At 41.4% G+C, this 17,025-nt stretch overlaps 1 protein-coding gene across 1 annotated transcript; it reads left to right on the top strand.

Moving 5' to 3' along the window:
- Positions 1-6,942, top strand: ska3 (spindle and kinetochore associated complex subunit 3; the record flags this gene model as incomplete). The annotated part of the gene is made up of 11 exons (XM_083921085.1): positions 1-124; positions 206-267; positions 1,528-1,699; positions 2,784-3,207; positions 3,391-3,452; positions 3,603-3,799; positions 3,928-4,131; positions 5,023-5,211; positions 5,338-5,417; positions 5,946-6,073; positions 6,785-6,942. 11 exons carry the CDS (start codon positions 1-3, stop codon positions 6,940-6,942), a joined length of 1,800 nt encoding a protein of 599 aa, XP_083777211.1.
- Positions 6,943-17,025: the final 10,083 nt, after the last annotated feature.

Raw genomic sequence — 17,025 nt, 5'->3', positions numbered from 1 at the left:
ATGGACCCGACGGCCCGGTTCTTCGCCCGGTTGAAGAAGTTGGCGGTGACTTTAGAGACACAGACGGTGAAGCTGCAGCGTCAGTATGAAAACCGCAACAACGATGATGACGACGACAGCAGCGGTGAGTGACTCCCGACCATCGAGCCTGTTGTTACAAATAAATGATTTATTTAGTTTAAAATGTCATTTTCTCTTATTTCAGAAACCGCAGCGAAGGAAACGAGAGCTTATTTCGAGCTGAGCGGTGACTTCGGCAATCTGAAGGTGCGTCACATTTATTTATCTGGTGGTTTAAGGTAAAGTTTTTTAATATGGAGGACGAAACATGAAGAAAGTGTCAATTAATTAAGGTTTTTATTGAACAAATACATAAATACATGTTTAAGTAAATACAGGAATAAATAAATAAATGTAGAACTAAATACAGAAATAAATTAAAGAGAAAACATATAAATAAATACATAAAAAAATAAATGTTTGTATCACACAAATACCTAAATACATCTATAAGTAAATACAGGAATTAATAAATGTTTGTATCAAACAAATTCATAAATAAATGTAGAACTAAATGCAGAAATAAATTAAAGAGAAAACATATAAATAAATACATAAATAAATAAATCATTGTTTGTATTAAACAAATACCTAAATACAGGAATAAATCAATAAATGTTTGTATTAAACAAATGCATAAATTGATGTAGAACTAAATACGGAAATACATAAAAAAAGAAAATATATATATATAAATAAATACATAAATAAATAAATGTTTGTATCAAACAAATACCTAAATTCATCTTTTAAGTAAATACAGGAATAAATAAATGTATGTATTTAAACAAATACAGAAATGAATGTAGAACTAAATACAGAAATACATTAAAAAGAAAAAATATATGAGTAAATACAGGAATAAATAAATAAATACATGTACCTGTATGTATTAAACAAAGACAGAAATAAATTAAAAAAGAAGAAATATAAATAAATGCATGCATAATTGAAACAATTTTAGAAATAAATGTATAACTAAATACAGGAATGAATAAATAAAAACAGAAATAAATAAAAATATATAGATGAATAAATGGGACTTCCTAACTCATTAACATATAGACACAGAAATAAATAAATGTAGGTGAACAAAATGTAGGAATAAATGTTAAGCATTTGTTTATTCATTCATTTTTTCAGCATTTATTTATTTATTCCTGTATTTACTTATTTATGCATGTATTTAGTTACTTAAATTATTTGACAGGATGTTGGTGACATTTTATTAAAATAAACTTGTTATTTAGGCTGGCACTGCTGAGTGGCAACAAATTAAATAGTGTTAATTGTTTCTAAAGAATGATTAATTTCCTCATTAAGCTCCTTTTAAATAATTCCTATGTTTAAAAGTCATCTAAACGTATTATCTTTATAGCTCACTTTATCACATCTGCGATAAATCTGTGGGTCTTTTTAAGTTTTTAAACGAAGAGTGGTGACGGACTCTGCTCGGTCCTCGTACAGGGACAGATCCAGAGTGAGGTCGCTCAGCAGAGAGCGCAGGAGAAGGACGTGAGCCACTTCATCGGGGCGATGGAAGTGATGCAGGCGAGGCTCGCTCAGGACCTGCAGAGACTGAAGGGACACTGGGGAAATTACGGTTACAAGGCACCCAAAGGCACCCAGAGGGCCACCAGTAAGTTCTGACTGTAGAGATCTGTGAGAGTCACTGATATACTGCAGTGCAAGGTGTTTATATGAAGGTTTTATGTCTACTGTTCTTAACTGCGCACTGAAATCACACGAGACATGCGCTCACAATGTGTTTTAATATTATTAATAAAAAGAATAACTTTATTTGTGTAGCACCTTTTTTAAAAGCAGCAGTTGACATAGCAGAAATCAAAATACATACACAAATACAGTATAAACACAACAGATAATAATAATAATAATAATAAAAGTAAAATACAATTAGGTAGAACTACCATACATTACGCATCGTTGTATAAAAGTACGGAAGCCCTAAAGGTCATACATTACATACATTTTATTTCCTCTGTTTTCCCGTGAAAACCATCTAATTTTGATCCGTTTTCCCGTGAAAATTAGATAAATTATTTGAGAGATAATGAATGAAACGTGATACACCTGAGATTTCCATCACAGTGACACATAATGCACACACAACACTGACGAGTGCTTCCAGTTGGTTATTTACTGTTATGAACTTAAACTGTAATCTGTATATTTATGTGCACTTTGTAAAACTCCTCCCTTCACTGGTATTAATTTCCTGTATTTACTTAAGCAAACTAAAAAAAACTGTAGTTAATGAGGACATCGGGCTCATTGGCGCCTCTGATAAAGCTGAAGCGTCTTCTTAGATGACGCACACTAATGTGAACATTATCTGTAATTAAGAAGGCATAAGGTTGTTTCAGCCGCGATTGGAGAGATATGTGATTTGATATTCTCCTGCTCCTCTGACACTGATTCTCTAGATCCCAAATTAATTATCTCTTTATCACGAGAAAACAGGAAAATTATCTCTATCACGAGAAAACAGAGGAAATACAATGTATGTTATGTATGACCGTTAAGGGCTTCCGTATAAAGTGTACAGAGGACAAAGTAAATTATTATCTTGTTAGTTAATTAATTTAAGGTGCTTGCAACGAAAGAACAATGAGATAAAAAGATAAAGACGGCATCACAGGAAGGCAAGTCTGTAAAAATTAGTTTTGAGAAGTGATCTGGGACTTTCTCTCGCACCAAAGGTCAAGAGTCAGAGGCCGAGGAGGGAGATGAGGGGTCAGAAAGAGCAGAAGAGGGCAGCCAGGAGGAGGCTGGAGGAAGTCACTCCTCATCTCCGATGGCGGGACCGGCGCCCTCCACTGACGTGCTGCACACCCCGCAGCTCTCCGACTTCGGTCTGTCTGAGATGCAGCTGAAGCGAAACCTGGCTGGTGTGGCGTGGTGCTCCGAGGTGCCCCCTATGCCTGAGATGAGGCTTCCTCACCCCGCACTCAACACGCCCGCGCTGCCACCCATGCCTTTAACCCCCAAATGTGCGCTGCGGATGGACGACGATGAGCTGCAGACACCTCAGATGTCTGACTTTGGCATCTCAGAGCCGACCGTGAGTCTGAACAATGACTTCACTATGGATCGGTTCCGGATCAACGTTGAGAAGCCCCAAAGGTAGCAACCCAGTAATTCAAGCCTTTTACTCTGTTTAAATGACACTGAAGGGTTTGTTTACGGTTGGTGCCATCGGAGAAAACTTCGGCTTTTTTTAAACGTATATTACCGCTGTGACGTTGTGGTGAATTGTCGTATAGTCGATGTTTATTTCTGCTTCATGAGTTTCCTCTTCTTTGGCAGACCACCAGAACACATGCCTGCACCACCAGTGAACGCTCTGATGGAGAGTTTGCACGCAAAAGGTATGAAACTCTTGGAGCTTCCTCCTCTCCTGCACTGCGTCTGCATCTTTCATTGACCTTTATCTCAGGATGGGTTGAAAAAAAATGTATTTTTGAACCCTGAATAAGAAAGCCCTGAAATTAAACGTGTGTTTTTGCTGTCACATTCAGCTGCAGCACAGAGTCTGGAGTCCCCGGAGCCCCCTGAGTTTTGCACTCCGGGGCTCAAGATCAAAAAGACAAACGGTCGCTGCTCCCCATCTGCTGGTGACCTCGAATCCCCCGATCGCCCTGGAAACCTGCCAACCACCCCCGAGGTCCCAGCGTTTCAAACCCCATACATGAACCGACTGGTCAGCACCAAAAAGGTGAAAAGAATGAGCACGTGGGGCATCTAAATTTTTTATTTGAACGTGATAAATGTATTCCTTCCCTCGTCCAGATTCAAAACTGAACACAAACCTTCAGCTCAGAGTTTTTGTCCGTGCGTTCACAGAGTGCACGGCAGTCCGAGCCCGTCAACATGCAAGATAATGAAGACACCGACGCCTTCAAACTTTCAACTCCTCCTAACGGAGCAAGTGGCTCCAAACGGCCCTTAGAATACAACGTGCCGGACATTTCCATCACGGGCGTGGAGGACAAGCAGATGCCAGAGATGCCGAACCTGGAGTCAGATTTGGGAAATTCTTTACAAACCGTAAGAACAAAAGAACGTTTGTTTAGCCACAGAACACATTGACTGCTGTATCCCACATTTTCTTATTACGATTAGTGTTAAACAGAAGTGGTTTGAGGGCTGTGGTATATACGTAGCTTACAGCCTCACTGTGGTTAAATGTGGTTTACAGATACAATATTTAGTTTACGGTAACTGTCAGTCAGACTTCTCTAATACTTGATTTTATGGTGCGATTTTCATGACCGAAAGAACGAGGTCTCAGGTACAAGTGGCCGAAATGGGTTTTCTCAGGAGGGTGGCTGGAGTCTCCCTTAGAGAGAGGGGGAGAAGTTCAGCATCCGTGAGGAACTCGGAGTAGAGCCGCTGCTCCTTTGCGTTGAAAGGAGCCAGTTGAGGTGGTTCAGGATCATCTAGTAAGGATGAACCCTGGGCGCCTCCCTAGGGAGGTGTTCCAGGCACGTCCAGCTGGGAGGAGGCCTCGGGGAAGACCCAGGACCAGGTGGAGAGATTAGATCTCCACACTGGCCTGGGAACGCCTCAGGATCCCCCAGTTAGAGCTGGTTAATGTGGCCCGGGAAAGGGAAGTTTGGGGTCCCCTGCTAAAGCTGCTGCCCCCGCGACCCGACCCCGGATAAGAGGCTGAAGGTGAGATGATTTTCTGGAAGCGACGGGTTCAAACAGGCTCAAACTGACTCCGGTCTCCTGTACTACTGGACCGGGTCTAACCAACAATATGTTTTGTTGTTGCGACTACGATCTTGAGACACTAGATGGCGGAGTTCTGCTCATTCTCCATATTCAACCTTTAACAAATACAATTGATAAAACAATGTGACACAGTGCAACACTTGGAACAACAACTCAACAGCAAACTGATAAAAAAAGTTAATATTCTGTATTTGCCTTCAGAGGCGTGCAAAAATGCTGAAGACTACGGAGCAGGAGAAGGTGATGAAGGAGCCCACTGTCAGCACTCTGGAGCTGGACGGACCCACTCAGGAGTTCAGCCTGGGGACGCCTCGTATCAGGGTGGACTATGAAGAGCCCGGCACCCCAGAGATGCCAGACCTCAGCTCCGTCACACAGGACATCTGTAAAGTAAGTCCTCTTTATTTATATTTGTATTCCAGATCATCTAAACTACGGTAAATTCACAATAATGGGAAATTCAAACTATACTCCTCTTTTGCTCTTTTCACATATGATTGCGCTTTTATTTTGAAGCTTGTGTCCCAGGCTCAGTCAAAGAGGACTGCCACGGCTATCGTGCACCCAAGTATCCGGACAGAAAATAATAAAAACAGGTAAAGTATCTCAGAAAACCACTAACCTCCCACCAGGAGTTGATTCACTTTGAAAAAATGCATATATTCCTATTATAATTGGGAATCCTGTCTGTTTCTAATTATGATTTATGTTTATTTCCTCGCATCTTGTTGCCACATTGGTATCATTGTTGCCTGTTCTCTAAAAAAACTAAGATTTTAACCGTTTATAGCACCGTAGAACATTTCTGCCTTAAGGATCCTGAAAAGTGGCTGAGTTTTACACCAATATCCATTTTTTTATTCAGTAGAAAATGTATTTTTTAACTATTCTTATCGGCTTTTCAAGATATATTATAGTGCAGCCGTACGTATTGTACATGTTTTGAGTTAATGGTGACTGTTTTGTGTCTATTGTTTTGTGCACTTTTGTTATTTGTATAAACGTCAGGTATGTTTGTAAACCAGCGAATGTAATGAGACCCAAGCAAGAGAAGCAAGTGTCTAATGGGGATCTGAATAAATAAATAAATAACCAAAAATAATGATAAAATCTCCTCTTTCCAGAGCCGCGAGTCTGTGTTTGGTGTTGGAGAGAGAGTTCCAGAGTTTACCCATTTACATGAGGCAGATGACGCTGGCCAGCCTCAACCTGGTCGTCCAAAACATCAACAAATTCACGTCCGAGAGTCAAGGTCAGTGCTTCAGTACACGTACGGTCAACTTGTTGTTTGGGTTTGAATATTTGTGTTGTTGTTTTTTTTTTTTTAAATACATTATATTTGTTTAATAACTGCTTCCAGACTAATCATATTAATGTACTTTTAGATAAACAAGATGCAGAGAGTTTAGTTTTTACACAAATGCCCCTTAAAGTGTAATTCCGGCGTAAAATCATCCCAGGGTCTTTTTCGCCACTTACACTCGGGGCAGTATGGCGAAGGCATTCAAAGGTCTTTTTTAACCATTAATGCTGCTCCAAATAACATCAAACCTCTGCAGCAGCATGAGAAGAGTCCCTACACAGAAAACAAAGCACCAACAACGTAATTAGTGAACCCAGAGTTTATTAAAAGAGGGTTTTAAAGACGTACCTACTGGCCCCTGTACCAGCTCCTCTCATAGTAAAGTCCATTCAAGTGGATTATCAAAGTCAATCCAGAAGAAGGAGCCCCTTGGTGCTTTGTTTTCTGTGTAGGGAGGGCTGTTGTAAGCAAAACGAGTCGCTGGAGGTCTCAATTTTTAAGTTCTGTAACAACCCGTTCGTTCGCACGTATTGGCAATAAAAAACTATTAATCCATATAAGACGTTACACGTAGGAACTATTTAAGAGAACTTTTTGGACGTAGCAGCAGCTGTATAGTGCCTTTTTTAATCGCTGGCTGTTCTGCGTTTCCCTCTGCAGGGGATCAGACGGAGTTTGGGATGGACGACCTGAGAAGGATTTGCTCTGTTGGAGCGAAGACTCCCGTTTACATCCTCTGTCTGACGGAGCTGCAGAGGCTGAAGCACACGGGAGGAGCCAGGAACACGTCTGTGTACAAACTGTGCTCACACAACTAGAGGTCGCTGTGATGCAGACTTTAATTTTAGTCCCATTAGGAGCCCAAATCAAAAGTCTGGACTCGCAAAACACGCATGAACATCCTTCTTTACTCATGTATATATGTATTTAATAAATGGTATTATGTTTTTCAGTAACTGTAAAATACTTTTGTTACAGGCCTGAGTTTAAAACAATAATTATTAAATGTTAAGGGGAGAAAGAAAAGACAAAATAAGGTGGGGTAGAGGTTTGAAAAGCTGCCTTTTTAAAATAATAAACACTAATTGGAGAAAGATTTTTACGCATTTGTACAAACTGTTCCTAATGCACTTTTGTTTACATGCAAATCCTTCATAAAGTGAACTGTAGATCAGTGCTGGAATACTATTGTTTCTGATGTTTTTGTTTTTCTTTGTCTTCATTTCACTTCCTGCGAGGAAACTAATAAAGTCTTCACTTATAATAATAAAAATACTACATGTGATTTATTTGTTGATTATAATTTGTATTACAGAAATCTGTAATTACAAAGTAAAGAAATAGTAATTCTGTTTCCCATAGAATTGTACCAAAGTACAGTCAAATAGATGTGTTTAGTAACTTTCTACCACTGTTTGTATGTAAATGTCATCTTTATTAATGTGCAGTTTCACTTTAGTAAAATTAATTTTAAAAAAAAGCAAATACTGTTACAAGTGAAAGTCCTGCACTCATAATTGTAGTAAACGTACAAAAGTATTAGCATTAAAATCTACCCAGTTAAAAAAAACTATATTTTTGGATTCTAATTATTGATGATTCAATGTATTTCTATTCTATAAAGATTTATTCTTGAACTTAATATTAATTATCTATAATATTTGACTTTAACCTGATTTTATAATTTTGTTTACTCCCATTTTTATTATTGTTTTTGTTACATTGTTTTTAACAAATTTACGGTGTCCTTGAGTGCTTAGAAAGGCGCCTATAAATAAAATGTATTTAGTATTAATAAGCCAATAATTCCAGATGAAGCAACTGTGTTTTGTTAATCTTTATTTATCATCAAATAGTATGAAAAATTGAAAAAGGAACAAAAAAATACAACAAAGCGACATAATATGACAAAGGCACCGTTATAATGGCAGACAGGTCCACTGAATGTAATTTAAATAAAATTCAATGGCTGATAAACATTTTTTGTTGGATTCAACATGTGACAGAGACCCAAAGTATATTTTTAATTAAATTAAAAATAATGGGAGTGATTATGTTGAATGTATTAGTGTGAGAGAAGGACTCAAAAATAATAATATTCTCATCAAAGTGATACCAAACTGTAGTTTTAGCAAAAATAACATTTTCCAAATCTCTCCAAAAGCTGATACAAAATGGCGGCGTATAAAAAAATGATACTTTCTCCATCATCAACGTCAGAAATAACGGTTTTAACCGCTAGTGTGACGTCATTCGGAGATAACCAATCAAATCGGCGAATGCATACGACCGTTGATGACGCAGCTACAGTTTTTTTCCCTTTTTATTTTAACGTAATTTATTATTTTATACATATATATTTTAGCGATATGTTTTGATATTTACTATCTACTCAACGGTTTTATTTGTATAAATATTTTTTTTCTGATTGTTTGTTCTTTATTTGAAATAAAGATTTCGAAATTGAAAAAAAAAAGAGCCTCTCTTCGTCCACCATTTTGGGAGTCAAACCACCAAACACAAACAGCAGCACACACCTCCACGCTCCGCTCGTGTGGCCTTACTATGGTTCACACGTGTGTGGTGGCCGGCTGCAGGAACAGACGAACACCGGGCACCACCTTATCGTTCTACCGGTTCCCCCGGGACCCCGAGCGGAAGCAGCGCTGGATAGCTGCTGTGAACCGGGAGGGCTGGGTCCCGAACGACGGCAGCCGGCTGTGTAGTACTCACTTCATCTCCGGTATGAATGCATGAACTGTGTAGTACTCACTTCATCTCCGGTATGAATGCATGAACTGTGTAGTACTCACTTCATCTCAGGTATGAATGCATGAATGAACTGTGTAGTACTCACTTCATCTCAGGTATGAATGCGTGAATGAACTGTTTAGAACTCACATCATCTCAGGTATGAATGCATGAATGAACTGTGTAGTACTCACTTCATCTCAGGTATGAATGCATGAATGAACTGTTTAGAACTCACATCATCTCAGGTATGAATGCATGAATGAACTGTGTAGTACTCACTTCATCTCAGGTATGAATGCATGGACTGTGTAGTACTCACTTCATCTCAGGTATGAATGCATGAATGAACTGTGTAGTACTCACTTCATCTCAGGTATGAATGCATGAATGAACTGTGTAGTACTCACTTCATCTCAGGTATGAATGCATGAATGAACTGTGTAGTACTCACTTCATCTCAGGTATGAATGCGTGAATGAACTGTGTAGTACTCACTTCCTCTCAGGTATGAATGCATGAATGAACTGTGCAGTACTCACTTCATCTCAGGTATGAATGCGTGAATGAACTGTGTAGTACTCACTTCATCTCAGGTATGAATGCATGAATGAACTGTGTAGTACTCACTTCATCTCAAGTATGAATGCATGAACTGTGCAGTACTCACTTCATCTCAGGTATGAATGCGTGAATGAACTGTGTAGTACTCACTTCCTCTCAGGTATGAATGCATGAATGAACTGTGCAGTACTCACTTCATCTCAGGTATGAATGCGTGAATGAACTGTGTAGTACTCACTTCATCTCAGGTATGAATGCATGAATGAACGGTGTAGTACTCACTTCATCTCAGGTATGAATGCATGAATGAACTGTGTAGTACTCACTTTGTCTCAGGTATGAATGCATGAATTAACTGTTTTCATCATGTCACATTCATGCTGCTGGAATTACACACAGGGGAAAATCTAATTTCTTTTTTAGTTTTGATGTTTGTGTTTTATTTTGAAAGATTTCTGGTTTCATTAATTTTTTTGTCTTTTTCCAAAATGTTATTTTACATTTTTTATTATTTCTCTCTCTATATTTTTATATATGTATATTTATATTATTTTTGATTATTTTAGTTTAATTATTCATATATATATCTATTCATCTTTTTTAATTATTTTTATTCTTTGTGGTTTTAATTTATTTATTTAATTAATTTATTTTTCTTTCTGGTTGAATGAAAGTGTTTTGAGTTTTGTGCCGTAAATACAACGTTAATGTAATTATTTTCTAACTATTAATTGTATCAGTTGAGTTCATTATCGAGGGATGTATCTAATATTGTTTCGATGACTAAGTAGTTTACTCTTAAATTATGGGAAAAAAACAAATTAATGTCTTAAAAACAACCTCAAATCAATCAACTTGAATTATATTTAATAAAATAATCTCAATTATTTGCAGTTGTGAGGTTTTAAATACTGAGATTAGCTGAAAATCAAACTCAAGTTATTGCAAAATAAACATAAATATAAAGTAAAAAAAGGTAAATAGTTTAAATAAAGCATAAATAAGAGTTATGCGCATGTTATTTTTCTAGTTTTTAGTGTTTTCATGCTTTTAATGTAAAGTTATTGTTAAAAGACACACTTCACAACATGGATTTACCTGTTTATGCTTAATAATGTCAAAACGTGTCATTACCAAACCTATATTAGTTAAATTAAGCACTTAATAAATAGTGTTTTTTAATCTTGTTCTATTCCAAAACTAAGTAATATTCTACGTCATGTCATGAAGACATAATTCAGAATAAGATCCGTGTTGTTTTTGCACAGTCGTACTTTTACTGTATCATCTTCCTCCTCATGCAGGTAAACAGGTGAAGAACCCGCGTTCTCCAGATTATGTTCCCTCCGTGTTCACATCGGCGCCCTTGTCCCCAGAGATGAAGGAGCCGGGGGCCGCGGACAAGCAGGAGGCACGCGTGGAGGCGGCCAACGCGCTCTTGTTCCTGCAGGGCCAGGGCAGGTCTGCGGTGGTGGTGGGGCAGGGCCACCAGGAGGAGCGTCCCGAGGAGAGGGAGCAGGAGGCCGCGGTGGAGGAGAGCGCGTCCTCTTCCCTCAGCACCGATGAAGACGACGACGACGACGACGATGAAGAGGAGGAGTCCATGAGCGACAGCAAGAAGGGGAAGTTCGCTCACACGTCCGATGTTAACTTTGACGACGTCTTGAGAGCCCTGAAGAAGGAGAACCAGACCCTCAGGGAGTCCGTGGACAAGATGTCCCTCTCCGAGAACTCTTTGAGGAACGACGCCGAGAAAGTTAAGTTCTACACGGGTTTACCGAACTACTTTGTCCTGGAGACGGTCATGTGGCTGCTGGCGCCGCACATGGACGGGATGAAAACCGTGAAGCTCTCCAAGTTCCAGCAGCTGCTCCTGACTCTGATGCGACTCCGCCTGGACCTGCGCAACCAGGACTTGGCCTACCGCTTCGGCGTTAAAGTCGGCACGGTGACCAGAACGGTGCACCAGATGGTCAACATCATGTCCTCCACTCTGGTGCCGACCGCCGTCTTCTGGCCCTCCAGAGCCGAGCTCCGGAAAAACCTCCCGGCGGCTCTGCGCGCCTCCCACCCCGACTGCGCCGTCATCATAGACTGCTTCATGGTGCCTTTTGAGGAGCCGGTTTCCCGGGGCAACCACCACCAGCAGCAGCAGCATCAGCAGCAGAGGGCTGCGCCGAGCTCTCAGGGTGCGGGGACAAGTTATAACGTGTTGAAGTATCTGATCGGCGTGGCGCCACAAGGCGTCGTCACCTTCGTCTCTCGAGGCGTGCTGGGAAACGTCGGTGACAAAATCCTGGCTGAGGGCTGCGGGTTCCTCTGCAAGCTCCTCCCGGGTGACGTCGTGTTGGCGGGTCGCGATCTGGACATCGCGGATTCTGTGGCCGCCCGCGGAGCCTTGTTTAAAATAGCTGGAGCGGCGCACGGGACCACAGAGGGCCCGCCGCCGGCCGACACTTCCTCTGCTGAGACGCTGAGTGTGCAGAGGCACGTGGAGAGGGTGATCTCCATGGTGAAGCAGAGGTACGCCATGCTCACGGGCCCCGTCGAGAGCCCCTTCACCACCGTCTCTGAGCGCACGTCGAACCTCTCGACCTTTGATAAGATCGTGCAAGTTGCTTGTGCCTTAAACAACCTGTGCATCTCCGCCGCTCCTCTAGAGTGACTCCTGCAGAGACGCCCGGTGCTCCTTTAACGCTTCACGCCACTTCCCTTTACGGCTTTGGACCTTTTATTCCAGTTTCCCCCCCAGTGTCAAAACCACGGGTTTCATGGTCATCAGCGTACGTGTGACTCCCCGTTCGCTCTTGGAAGGTGTGATAACTTTGTGACTGCGAAGGTTATGTTTCTTATTTGGGCTTGAATGACTGTGTGAGTGAAAGTACCTTTTTAAATCATCATTATCCGTTTGTAAATATTAGGTATTTAAATGCAAGAGTTTTTTTTTATCCCAGACTGATTTCACTCTTTGATTCCTCGCTGTGTTTTGTTGCTTCCCTGCTTATAAATAAGAACATTAAACACAATACAAAGAGACAGAAACAGGTTAGGGCGCACTCACACTGTCCGCCCGTCCCGTGCCCCGGGCTTTAGGGTCCTTGTCCCCCCTCCAGGCCCGTTTGTACTCACACTACCTGGGCCTCAGCGAATGCTTCTTGCTGCCTATACGTCGTCACCCCGTAACACGCATTGATGACGTCATGGCGATGCGTGGCTTTGTTTCCAAATCTTTCCGTAGACCTCTGAGTTTTTGTGCGTCTTGTCGACTGTTTTTGAATCTTTTCATCGACCAAATCTGCAGTAAACACTCCACCTCCGCATCACACCAACGTGAACCTTTCACCGCCATTGTTTTAAATGTCCGCGCATGGTCCCTCCTTCTTTTTTCTATGTCCCACCAGGCGCACAGAAAATGACGTAAGAGCCGGCATAGTCGTCGTGCTCGTTCACGTGCGCACGCTCGTGCTCGTACATGTGCAAACGTGCTTTACAAAAGCCCACCTCTCTCAAACGGGCCGTGGCCGTCAAGCTGGTCGCAACTAGGCGCGGAGCGGTTGCACTCACACTGGTCAAATGAGCAGGGCTTTACCCGTAAAACCTATTTTGAGAGAGAGACGCTAACGGATCTGTGTCACCATACGGACAGTTTTTGTCTAAATTCTATCGAATTTAAAACTTATTAACAGGGTTAGCTCGGGGCGGTGCTCTGAACGCATCCAAAACGTCTTTTTTAACCACTTATACTGCTCATGATAACAGCAAACCTCTGCAGCAGCATGAGAAGAGTCCCTACACAGAAAACAAAGCACCACAAACGTAGTTAATCTTGGGTCTGTGTAAATCATAAATAAGTCATAGAGTGTGGTCTTTACCCACTCTGTAAAGTGTCCTGAGATAACTTTGGTTATGATTTGGCACTATAAATAAAATTGAATTGAATTGAATTAATGAACCCAGAGTTTATTAAAAGTGTCACCAACCGCCCAACTACCAGCTCCTCTGGTAGTAAAGTCCGTACAAGTGGGTTATCGAGTGCAATGCAAAAGGAAGGAGCCCATTGATGATCTGACAGCACAGTAAAAATGCATTTCTATGGAATTATAAAAAACTTTCCTTCTTGAGCTGAACTCCAGTGGATTCGACTCGTATGGACGACCTGTCAACATGGAGCTGCTCTTAAGGCCCAGACGAGTAAAACACTCTTTTAATAAACTCTGGGTTCACTAACTACGTTGTTGGTGCTTTGTTTTTTCTGTGTAGGGACTCTGCTCATGCTGCTGCAGAGGTTTGCTGTTATTTTCAGCAGTGTTAGTGGTTAAAAAAGACCTTTGAATGCCTTCACTGTACTGCCCCGAGCTAATCACTGTTAGCCACGTCCGGCTGTTAGCGACTCTCCTGGATTTCTCCATACAAAAAAACTGTCTCGACGGCTGATTTGATGTATTTTCACGCTAACCATAGGATCCATTTACGCTGGACTTGCACTTTAAAAACCACCTACAAGGCGAGGGAGTAAGTGAAAAAATGCTAACTCACTCACATCCAGGTTAAGTCTCATTCCTGCAGCGTGCACAGTGATGCAGCTCTTCCATAAGAGTTCCTCCTGCCTGTTCATGCAGGGATACAATAATCATGTCCTGGTAAATGAGGGTTAATGAGGGATTCACTTTTGGGTATTTCCTCACGTTTTTGCCTGTGTAGAAGAAGAAGAAGAATTTCTTTATTAGTCCCGCGAATGGGGAAATTCAATTTTCACTCTATTTTTTTCATTTTACACACACACACAGGCCCGAAATACACACACATGCACAGACAGGACCTATATACATGCAACCAATGGAGAGATGTTAGAGTGAGGGGGCTGCCAGTGACCGGCGCCCCGAGCAGTTGGGGGTTTGGTGCCTTGCTCAACAGCACCTGGGCAGTGCCCAGGAGATGAACTGGCACCTCTCCAGCCACCAGTCCACGCTCCATTCATGGTCCACACAGGGACTTGTGCCGGTTCCTAGCCCAGTCACCTATGGACTGAGCTACTACCGCCCCACGATGATTAGCTACACGGACAAACCTACACCCCCCACAGACCAGCTGGTGTCAATCGTCTGCTGCGGGGAAAACTCATTTCCAGTTTCTTTTTCAACAATAGCTTCCAGGTTAAACCGCACATCTCGGGATGGCGGATGTCTCGTTCTTCGTCAGGGCTTTAATGGTACTGATGCTTTTTTTTTTTTAACGCCAAACAAACAGCAACCCCTGCAGAAACTTTCAAAGTGTTTAAAATACCTGAAATGGACCAAAAACGAGGAATAGTTTTCACCGCGGGTCAGGGTGAACTATCGAACACATGGATTACCACGTGGATGCTCGACCATTTCAGCGATTGTATGATTAACGATGATGTCAAGTACCACTCTAATGTTTAACGATGTTTGTGCAGGTGACATTTGTTTGTACCCCAGTTGAAAATGGTTTAAGCCTTCTTATTTAACAGAAGGCTTGAGATTTATTAAAAGATGTTCTCATACATTCGTCTTAACATCACGCGGGAGCAGAGTTAAATGTCTCTTTCACGTGCGTCTGCAGCCAAAAGTATTATTATAAAGAGACGCGTTTATAAAAGGAATGATTTTGTTGTTTTGTTCACAGACACTGAGGTGATTTGTCAACGAGCAGTGGCGCGTTAGAGGGCGCACTTTTAATTTACGGCGCTTTAATTCTCATCTGTTACGTTGAATGTGTTTCTCTTCTAATTGATCAGAGCTGTCTTTTGGACCATAAGCGCACGCCACAGAGACGTCTCTGTTCACGGCTGGAGGCTATTTTTCCTTTTCTTTTAAAATAGTTTGTCAAATGAAGCTAAGGTACGAGCTTACGTGTAGTCGTCATGAACTGGAAAACCATGTTTCTATATACAGTATAACTTGAAACAAGTCCCTGCTTCTGTTGTCCTGCATTGCTGGTGCCTTAGTTTGTAAAGCTGTCGTTACAAATGTGTATTTTCCCATCATGCCGTATGCTTTAGATCCGTTTCTGTTTACTGAGCTAAACGTGCATAAACAGTCTGCATCCCTTATTATAATCAAAGTTGTATGTGCGTGTGGGTAGAGTAAGAAATGTTTCCTTTAATGTTTATGTTTATTCACCCTTTTACCATTTAATGTGTATAAATTCCCAATGATGTCAAGTAATTACACATGAATAATCTCTTTTGAAGGGTTGGTTGAAGTGCGGTCTGCACGTCCACAGTGAAGAGAAGCAGGAAGACATACATTTCTGTGGACGCGGCAGCACTTAAACGTATTTTGTACGCTATGTTAAGGATATTTTTGCAGCTCTACCTTGCCGTCAGACAGCCCTGTTTAAGTTTTCACGAGGGAAACTGAAGCGTCCTCTGCTCTCGTCAAAGCCACCAGACTCCTTTGACAAAAAACGCCATTTTAAACTCACAGAAACACGAGTTGCTTCTCTGCCGCTGCTTCAATATTTAAGTTAGTTTGTTAGTTTTGTCATTTTCTAACCCTTTAAATCATTAAAAGTCTCTGAATAACACACTAACTTACATGTTAAAGCAGCGGTAGAGAAGCAGCTCCTGTGTCCTGTCAGGTTAAAACTGCTGTTTTTGTCAATGGAGTCTGGTGGCTTTGATGAGAGCGCAGGACGGCTTGAATCCCACTAACGTAAATGTAAACCGCGCTGTCTGATAGCAAGGTAGAGCGGTGAAAATCTCTAAATAAGGCATTCACTTAAACTGATTTACATCCAACCGACTGTAGTCCATCATTTGCACCTGTTGTACTTCCTGTTTCTCTAAACTGGGGGCGTGTCCATCTGAGTTTTGAGGAATTGTACTTTTGCTCGGGGCCCAAAATCAATTGAAATGTTTTTACACACGATGGAGAGCTTCATAAAGCAATGAGTGTGCGTGCGTGCATGTGTGTGTGTGTGTGTGTGTGTGTGCGTGTGTGCGTGTGCGTGCGTGCGTGTGTGTGTGTGTGCTTGTGTGTACGTGCGTGTACGTGTGTGCTTCAGATGCTGGTTGCTCAAAAGTGTAATGTGCCTTCTTGGATGTCTCCCTCTCATTGATGTGTGTGTGTGTGTGTGTGTGTGTGTGTGTGTGTGTGTGTGTGTGTGTGTGTGTGTGTGTGTGTGTGTGTGTGTGTGTGTGTGTGTGTGTGTGTGTGTGTGTGTGTGTGTGTGTGTGTGTGTGTGTGTGTGTGTGTGTGTGTGTGTGTGTGTGTGTGTGTGTGTGTGTGTGTGTGTGTGTGTGTGTGTGTGTGTGTGTGTGTGTGTGTGTGTGTGTGTGTGTGTGTGTGTGTGTGTGTGTGTGTGTGTGTGTGTGTGTGTATGTGTGTATGTGTGTGTGTGTTTCTTTTCCTGACCAACTTATGTTTTTTATGTGCTTGTTATGTAAACTGTTGTTGGTGTTTGAAGAACATCAAACTGAATTTCTGTCGTTTTCTGTTTTTAACTCGCCATGGTAAAGTGTCATCCCGGCGTAAAATCATCCCATGGTCTATTTCGGCACTTACATACATCAAAGAAGCCATCGAGACAGTTTTGTGTATGAGCTATTAACGGAGAAATCC

This window comes from Echiichthys vipera, assembly GCF_963691815.1.
Source record: "Echiichthys vipera genome assembly, chromosome: 10".
NCBI classification, from domain to species: Eukaryota; Metazoa; Chordata; class Actinopteri; order Perciformes; family Trachinidae; genus Echiichthys; species Echiichthys vipera.
This window is presented reverse-complemented; position numbering and strand designations above follow the sequence as displayed.